The sequence below is a fragment of the Seriola dumerili genome, unplaced genomic scaffold (genome assembly GCF_002260705.1).
Source record: "Seriola dumerili isolate Sdu_G_001 unplaced genomic scaffold, Sdu_1.0 BDQW01000017.1, whole genome shotgun sequence".
NCBI classification, from domain to species: Eukaryota; Metazoa; Chordata; class Actinopteri; order Carangiformes; family Carangidae; genus Seriola; species Seriola dumerili.
Window position 1 is genome coordinate 12,720,674 of NW_019174272.1, and position 9,444 is coordinate 12,730,117.

The following is a 9,444-nucleotide window of genomic DNA, read 5'->3' on the forward strand; positions in this document are numbered from 1 at the left end:
GTCAGTGCTGTTTGCTGCCATATTATTGTCAATACTGGCGTGCAAAGAATCTTGGGATAGGTTGGGCCATGAAGGATCCACCTGTTGGAAAAGAAGGACACTTTTCAAGGAGACTTCGAAATGGGACAGTCTCGTCGCTGCCCCAGCCTCTGGAGGATTCGGCCCCTGAACTGGGACACAGCTGATGAATGTCTGTGATGAGGTTTAAAGAAGAAAGTCTGAGGAGGGAGGTCAGAGACGGACAGAGTCGCTGTGGGTTTGGTCCTTGCATGGGATTAGTTGAAATGTAGAATTATAAACTTTTACTGCTGCTCTTACATACTTTCATCTAACATCAGTATTTGTTGGAACACTCCACATGTGTGGGTGTGATGTGAATGTGAATCTTTTACAATCAGGAGTCAGATGTAATGAGACCAAGATGACAGTGTGAGGCGGGCCCTGTGTCAAGAGCAGCTAATGGCTCCTGCAGACAGCCTGAACCACTAATGTGCACATAGTTCATCATATCACATGTGTAATTTGCAGCTCAGCTCCACAGATGTTATGAAGAAATAGTTCCCGCGGACCACAGGCTGCAGCCAGCTCAGGCTGACACACCATAAGTCACATGTGACTTAATGATAGAGGCTAAAGGAAGAATGAGGGGCCTATCTGCTGGAGTGTGATATCATCTCTGTCTGCATCACTGCCTCTCTCATATTAGTCATAATAGCAGGCTTTGCACTTGATACGTGATGGAGAAATGAGTGAGAATCTCTCTCAGGTTAATTCCCACACTGGTCGTCTGGCTGTGGCTCTGTCATTTAAAGATTACATCCAAACACTGTTATTTGTCTCCACCCATATGAGTGTGTGTTTACAGACAGTTTGATATCAGTGTGTGTGTGTGTGTGTGTGTGTACTGTTGGTCTCTGTTCTTAAGACATTTCTGTCACATTTATTCAGCCAAGTTCTCCAACTGTGTGCTGCGATAGGATTCATCCATAACTGACATGTACAAATGGCTGTAACATCTTTTGACAGTTCTCTGTGCCCAGACCTCTTTAATAAAGCTCTCCTTATCCTGTCACTCTCTGAATTATCACCAATACTCCACCGGGCGCTGCTCCTGCTCCTTCTGTTCCCTTTCTAAATGCTCATATTGAGTTTTTCTCTCTGCTCCTCTCTTGACAGATGATAGACAAGAGACCGCATTGAACCTGTCTACCAACGGCATTAGCAGCATCAACATGTCAATAGAAATAAATGGAGTTGTCTACACAGGTAAATAGAGGGGCCGTTTGCTGATGTAATTGCAGGCAGGAAATTCAATAAGTTATAGCAGCACCCTGGTGCTTAGTCCTCCACGCAATTTGATGTCTTTGCTATAAAATCCATCGTAATGAAGTGGCAGTCCAATAGAGTTAAAAAAGTTAAATATCTCAAAATTGGGCCTGTGGATTTGAGGTCGATGGGGCTTATTGTCTTATGTGCCTGCCTAGAGAGTGTGTGTGTGTGTGTGTGTGTGTGTGTGTGTGTGTGTGTGTGTGTGTGTGTGTGTGCGCGCGCGTGTAAATGGAGGCAGCTTGTGTATTGCAGTAATTACTGCCTCTCTGCTTTAACGTGGACCAGTTGTGTCAGGGTATAAGCCTGGTGGCCGTCACATCGTGTCTGAGCTCTCTCAGTGTTTTGTGTGGACTTGATCCAACTCATCCTGACACAGACTGACATCACATTAATCTGTGTGTTCAGATCTGTAGATGAAATATAACAGTTACTGATGACTGCCTCTGTATTATCCATATAAATCTGCAGGTCGAATTTTACATTTAACATCTTAAATTATGCAATTTATTTGGCTTTAGCAGCAGAATCAGAGGTTTTGATCAGCTATTTACACAAAGCCAGAGTCAAGTCAGTCAGTGCTACTTAATAAACACAGCTTTGTCTCAAAGGTCTTTACAATCTGTACAACACAGGACAAAAGGAGAGACTCCTCAGAGGAGATCTCTCTTCCAGAGAAGACAGATGTTTTTGCAGAGACAGAAGCAGCTGCAGTAAACCTGGACAGAGTGAGGGAATTAAGTAAATAAACATATGAAATAAATATATATTGTTATAATGTTTCCCTCAGTGCTACGTCCACACTACTACATTTTAGTTTTAGTTTCCTCCTGCCTGGACCTATTTTATTTTGAAAACTCTGGGGTGTTGTACCTGGACATCAGAAACTGAGACCTTTGGAAACAATGACGTAGACACCAACGGTCACTCCCTGATTGGTTGTTATCAGCCTGGACTACCAGTGGTGAATACAACATGATAATTAATTACAAGTATTACTGACCTCGTTGTCTTTGCTAGCAGCTGTTCAGTTAAATTCTGTATTTTAACGCTACATCTGTCTTTGTTGTTAAGACTATTTTCTGTAACTAACCAACTGCAGAGAAGACAATCTGCTTCCTGTTTACACAGGTTTGCACATGCTCAGTGTACATGAATGGTCATGTGATATGTGTTTTCAGGTGTGATAGTACAGATAAAGATCATTTGCATTTTAAAATAAAAATGTAGAAGTATGGATGTAGCCCTAATTATATATTATACTGTCAGTGGCAGTGACAGGAGGGGTATACTGTTTGTTACTGTACATTCAGACTGAAAGCAACCACAACGTCAGAGTGAAGTTATTCATTTTCTATGTGAGCCAGCGTCTCTTTGCTACAAGCAGCAGCACGCCTGTTGGCAGTGTGGGCGTCAGAAAAAGTGACGTGGGACGACAGCAATCAATTGGAATGTAGAAGTTCTCCACTCTAGAGAACGCTAAAAAACACAAACGTGTAAACTTTAGTTTCTATCAAACATTTGTTCCAGAGTACAATGAAGGAGAAACTGATAACTACAGTGGCGAGTTCCCTCCTTTACTACATGTCCCTGTTTGTTTACCGGAAACTGAAAATAGGAGGGACTTACATGCTAACTAGCGCCATAGCATGCAAAACAACTTGATGCTAATCAGTTGGTAATGTTAACGCTGCTGATTTAAAAGATTTCACATGCTTAACTTATAACCTATTTGTGTTCAGTTGGTACAAAAATACCGGCTGACATATCTGTTTACTTTGCAGGTCCTTTAAATAAAGTTTGCAATACCAAACGTTCTGAACAAACTTGCTAGCTGTTATTCCATCTATTTCATCTACGTCAGCGCGCCCGTCGAGTCCTTGACCTTTCAGTCTGAACATACAGTCAAACAAGTCTAAGTACAGTTAGACTATAAATCAAACAGAGTGGATTATATTACTGCAGTTTTAGATCTCTGTCTAATAGAAACAATGGCTGCCTGTGAGGTGTTAGGATAGTGGAGCTGACTCAGACCTGATGTTTGCTCCTCAGGCGTCCTGTTCGCTCGCCAGTCGGCCATAGCAGGGATGACGGGGCACCGTGGGAAACACAGCAGCTGTCAGACTCAGGAAAAGACCAGTCCCACACAGTTCCAGCCCTCCTGCTCCTCCTCCTCGTCCTCCTCCTCTTCCTCGCTCGATGGACACAGAAACTCCTCTCCCTGAGTTTCTTGTCCGTCCTCACCACCTCACCTCCATCCTCCCCTCAAAGACACAGCAGCTGGAGACACGACCATCAGACCAACTCCAGCAGCTCCTGAAGGTGGCTTTCCCTCCATCCATCAGTCAGATTCCTCGTAGGTCGCCTAGCAACAGATTGAAAAGCAGCAAACTTGTATTTACAGACTAAATACTTCTGCCCCTCCCCCCACCCAACCCCCTCCTCATGCTCTGAATCAGTAGTGTGTTTCCAGGACATTTAGCCTCTGTGTGTTGCCATTTTCTTTCACATCCTCTAAGACTGTTCACATTCACGGTTGCTCATCAGCTGAAGGTTCGAAGATGTTTGTAAACTCTCTGCTCACAGCTGATACCAAAGAAAATACGTCTCTAACTGAGCACTGAGCTTCAGCACCAATCATCAGACCTGAAGAACAGAGCAAGAACACAACAAAGCAGAGCACATGCTAGCTTAGCATCAGAGACTTTCAGCTACATCAGGTGTTCCACTGAACAAGTAGGTCACACACGTGACACAGTGAGATCAGCAGCTGCTTAGCTAAACTGGTTAGCTGGCTAATTAGCAATCAGGCTAATGAAACTAGATAAAAAAGGCTAACACACAGCTCTGTCCTCTAGTAACAAACAGTATCTCCCAAAAGTTTTATCAGGGCCAGATTAACTTCAGATGTCCCCCCAAACCAGTCAGAAACCAGTCAGCTCGGAATCCCAGAAACCAACTAGTAGGACACTGGACCACTATCCTGCCCCAGGTTTCCTGTGAGTCCATTTAATTCCAGCACCATCTAACCATAATACAACTCTACCACAACTGTTAAGACTACATTTTAAAGAAGGGTCCAGACAAGACCAGTCTTCAGAATTGGGTAAAGATGCAGCAGTACCAAAGATTATAATTAATCAAATTACTCAAAGTAGTTGACACACAGATGACCTGGGGTCCCATAGAGTCTTTGGGGCCCTGGGAGACCTCCCGGTTCAGTCCAGTTGGTAATTGAACTGAAAAACTGAAGTGCACATGCAGAAAGTCACGTGAAAGTTTCACCAAAGATTTTATGACTCACACCTCCAGCCATCATTTACAGTGTGGTATCAGACTTATGGACCCACTGTTCATCCAGCTGTGGATGTCGTATTATAAGAAGTGGATGGAGCCTTTTATTCATTAACTTTACTTTCAGATGATGTCACACACCAAAAACAAAACAAAAAAAAAAAACATCTTTTATAACAGTGGTCTGTGGGGATATGGGGATTTTTTTAATGCAGTACCAAAGTTGACCACTGGGACAAACTGGCAGCAGCACAGATGTTACATTGCATTCTGGGATATATAAACACCATGTTCACACAGTTAGGATGAGTTTATAATGTGCATTCGGAACACATTTGTTTTTTATATGTTGTTTATATGCTAGCGTGCTAATCAGACGTATGATCAACAGCTATGAGAGTTAGCGTTAGCTGAAATAATCTGTTCAAGCTGCACAGTAACCAATCACATGTGTTCAGATGTGTAAAGACGCACATGGCTCTTCACTGCTCCTGTGTAACCACTACAACATGGCCAGTAGAGCAGCTCGCCACTGTGGACGGCTGAGACGACATTAGTTTAGTCTTTATCAAGGTTTTTTTTTTCTTTGCTGTGATCACAGAATAAGTGAACACGTTGTTTTGATCATAGAATAAATTATTTGTGGCGTGGAGGTAACAAAATATTAAAACATAAATGATTTTAAAAACAAGCCTGTTAGTCAAGATGACGATGATGATGAGGAGGAGATCTTCCTCGTGATGATAAGAAGAGTACATGTTAAAACCCTGCACTGCAGAGAGACAGTGACTGTGATGATGAGCTCGCTCTGGTGCTTTCCTCACTCGTTAGGGTAAACACTGTAATCCACCTTGTTGCTCCACTGTTGTGGTTGCGGTCAGAAATACTTACACAACCTGTGCTGAGGCCGAGTGTGGTGCCGCTGCAGCGGGAGGCTGAAGCCACAACGCTGCACACAGTATCACTGATGTCTGTTCATGTAAGACAACAGAAGCACAAAGCCGTTGTGATGCAGGACAGGAGAGTAGAGCACTTGAGGCCTGTCAGCAGCAGGAGGAGACGTCGTCAGTGGTTTTATATTGTGAATATGATCCAGGTTTCTTTTTTATTTATGCACTTGCTTCTCTTTCATTTCTCTTTATTCCTGCTTTCATAAAGGTATAAACTATTTTCTTTATTGTGAAGGGAAAGGATAAACAGTTTGAAGATATACGGGGTTTTACTGAGTCTGTAAGAGCTTTTAATAGCAGATTTTATTTATTGAGTTTTGTATTTGATCCTGCTAACGTTGCATTCAGCTCCACCACTTGTTTGCAAACCCTGTCTAAGAGTCTCCTTGAATGCAGATACCTCACCGATCTACCTGTATATAATCATAGTAAAGTATGAAAACAAGATATACCTCATAAATTTCATTTATTTTTATTGTACAGCCACTTGAAATCAATGTTTTACTTCAACAGATCACTGGATTTTTTTTTTCTTTTTCATTTTTTGTATGATTATACCAAAGAAGGGAATATTTTATTGACACACATCTACCTCATTTGTTATAGACTGTGCCAACGAGCATGTTCACGATCTTAATTGCCAGTGTATTCATGGTGTTTCATATCCATGTGTTTGTGTGGATACAGATGCTTTTCAGTCAAAAGAAAAAACAGTAGATGATACTAGAGAATTAATGAAGCAACATGTTCAAAAAAAGTGCTTTTTATGTTGGGTGTTGTGCCGGCGCAACAGAGCAGCCTGTAGTGGGACACCGTCGGGTCAGAGTTGATCCAGTCTGCATGAAAACCTGAGTACAGAGAAGAAGACAGAGTGTTGCACCAGTGAGCCACAGACCTGATGTCCTCTGTCCTGTCAGGGGCGGAGCCTGAGGACAGCGGTGTCAGGCGACATCAGTCTGAGGCTGGAGGTTTACTTCTACAAATAAAGTTTGGTTTAAAACACAGACCAACAGGACGGGTCCAGAGGGGGTTAATGACCTTTAGTGTGACCCCACCCTCAGGACAGACATTTGTGGCTCTACCACTGATGAAGAAGAGCTGTCTTCCTCACTGTGCAGCAGTTCTCATGCAGATGGTTCACAGTTCACTGTGACGACAGTGTCGCGCTCCCGGCTGATCACTGGTGACACAGTAAAACTGATAATATATTGTGTGACTGTATGTATCCATGGTGATGTTGAAATTGTACAAACACAATCGTGCAGCAGAGGACAATCCTCAGCCAATCAGATGAGCTGACTCCTCGGCTGCCCGTCGAGCTGGTGAAGGTGGTTCGTGCTTTTTAATTCTCGTGTTTACTTGAAATGCTCTTCAGCAATCAGACGATTCTGCAGGTAGATACAGATCAACCACTCCCTCACACACACACACACACACACACACACACTCTGAGACTGTCGCTTCATCTCAGTGTTCATAGAGCTGGACCCGACAGGCCTCCATGATCTGAAGAGCTCAGATAACTTTATTATAATCTGTGTCGGAAGCATAAACACGTTTCTCCACCTTAACAGAGCTGTGACGTGGGAGAAGTTCAGAAAAGTCATATTCATCTTCTTTTTGTTTGTGATTTATAACAGTTTGGGGGGACATTGACAAAAATGCCCCCACCCCCAACTCCCCTCAGCAGGGGTAAGGTCAACAATGATATGGATCATTTTGGCTGTGACTGGTTTCTTCTTCTCCGAAGCAACAGCAGCTGAGAGTATTATGGTCTTTATATGAATCTGCCACAGTAAAGTGTCAACAAGACAAAATGAAACCTGATGACTGTAACATCAGTCCAGAGGGTCATCAACTCGACCAGCAGACTGGATGTGATCTGCTTCTCCTTCTTCACAGCTCCAGTAGACTTTAAGACCTGGTCTCACATGAGGTCCAGATTCTGGAGACCCTGTCCCAGGTCCAGTCACAGTTAACAGTTGTGATGATGAATTATATTGAAGAATAGCCTCGATCCAGGACTGTCAGAGCATAGATGGTGGTCCAGGATCAGGATCGGGACTTTTCAGTCACTCAGAGGCTCCAGATGTTGAAATCTGATTGGAGACTTTTAAGGTGGAAAGCAGCAGACGTAAAGGGATTTATTTCTACAGAGAGGTGTCGTCCATCACAGTCAATACAAACAGAAACTCATAAATCGTAATCACAAATGATTTTAAATGTTTTGCTGTACTGACTTTAATGAGAGAGGCTTTTCTTGTGCCTGATGTCATTTCCACCTTAAATGTTACTCAGCAGATCACTGACCACCTGACTTTGTATCTTTAACAACTTTTACAAATCTGGGCGACTGAAACGTCTGAACCAGTTCTGGAGGACCGCCACACAGAGTGTGATGCTCCCGGATCAGGGCTTCTTCAGGACTGGACCTTCTCAGTCCCGTCTCAGAACCTGTCCCTCCACGGCCCCGCCCCCTCCCCCCTGTACATACAGCTGAACGATGCCAATCACTGGACAGGTCAGATGACTTATTGTCCTCACCACAGAGTTTGGGAAGCTGTGCCCGGGCTCAGCAGCTCTGCATGCAGACCAACTCCTCCTGACTGATGTAATCTAATAACATGTTGTTTACTTTAGCTTTAGGCTGTGCTGTAGTTTTTAGACACTAACCGCTTTACTCGCTGTGTATAAGGCTTTAAATGTGTCTTTCATTTCCCTTTTGTTCATCTTGGATAAATCCAGTTGCATTATGGGAAAGCTGGATTGTGGTGCTCAGGGGTTAAAATATACAAAAAAAAGAGGTGAAAGAGATTTTCCTGGTTTCCCATTTGACTTGTAGTGTATTTAGAAATAAAATCATGCTTTTAACTTCAGTGTGGTCTCTGTGTCGTTCTTATTGCCAGCGATGGTTCCCTCCTAATGTAGACGACGAACATCTGAACAAAAACACCATCCCTGAAGCAGGTCGAACGAGGTTTATCATGGGAAACTTCTTCTTCAGTCATCAGTGTACCAGAGATAGTGATGTCAAGAACCTCCCATGTTCTCCTTTTTCTTTTAGATCAGCTGACAGAGGGATTAAGACTGGGTAGGACCAGACCACATCTCTTCTTTCCTTGCATGGATCAGAAAAGCAGTGTTATCCCTAGAACAGTGGTTCTCAAAGTGGGGTCTGGGGATCCCCAGGGGTACTTGAGGGGGTTCCTTGGGGTCCCCAGCAAAAAGAGAAATTATTTATTTTCACTACAATTACATCCATAAGTAACCTGGGGTGGACAGTAACGAAGTACATGTACCTAAGTATATTTTTCCAGTTGTTGTTCTGTTCTTTACTTGAGTGTTATTTTTTGGAAACCTATGACTTTTTTAATTTAAATTTTTAATTAAACACAGGTTCCTTTTGTTTTAAATGTTTCTGTGTTTAACACAACCAAAATTCATCACTACCTACAAAAATTTGCCTTCCAACTGTAGGAAGCATGTGGAAGTATTAACTGTGTGTTTGATTCCAGATAAACAGCTATTGTTTAGTTGATTCAGTGTTTTTATGACCATTTCTATCAGCTTTTTATCATGTTCTACAAGCTCGTTATTCTACAGGTTCTACAGTCAGTCAGTCAGTCAGTCAGTCAGTCAGTCAGTCAGTCATTCAGTCAGTCAGCTGGCCGGTCGGTCGTTTGGTCAGTCAGTCAGTCAGTCAGTCAGTCACTCAGTCAATCAGTCAGTCAGCCAGCCAGTCAGTCAGTCAGTCAGTCAGTCAGTCAGTCAATCAGTCAGTCAGTCAGTCAGTCAGTCAGTCACTGAAGTATTTTAAAATCAAGTACTCCAGTACTTTAACTCAAGTAAAACTCTGACTGAACAACTTTCCCTT

The 9,444-nt window shown here is 42.9% G+C and overlaps 1 protein-coding gene across 1 annotated transcript in view; it reads left to right on the forward strand.

The window, feature by feature from the left end:
- The window catches only part of LOC111230193 (AT-rich interactive domain-containing protein 3A-like), an 89,405-nt gene extending 81,011 nt beyond the window's left edge, over positions 1–8,394 (forward strand). Inside the window, exons 8-9 of the mRNA XM_022756838.1 lie at positions 1,177–1,266; positions 3,379–8,394. Coding sequence (XP_022612559.1) covers positions 1,177–1,266; positions 3,379–3,551 — 263 coding nt within the window. The 3' untranslated portion in view covers positions 3,552–8,394. The remainder of the gene's footprint in view (positions 1–1,176; positions 1,267–3,378) is intronic.
- The last annotated feature ends 1,050 nt before the right edge of the window (positions 8,395–9,444 follow it).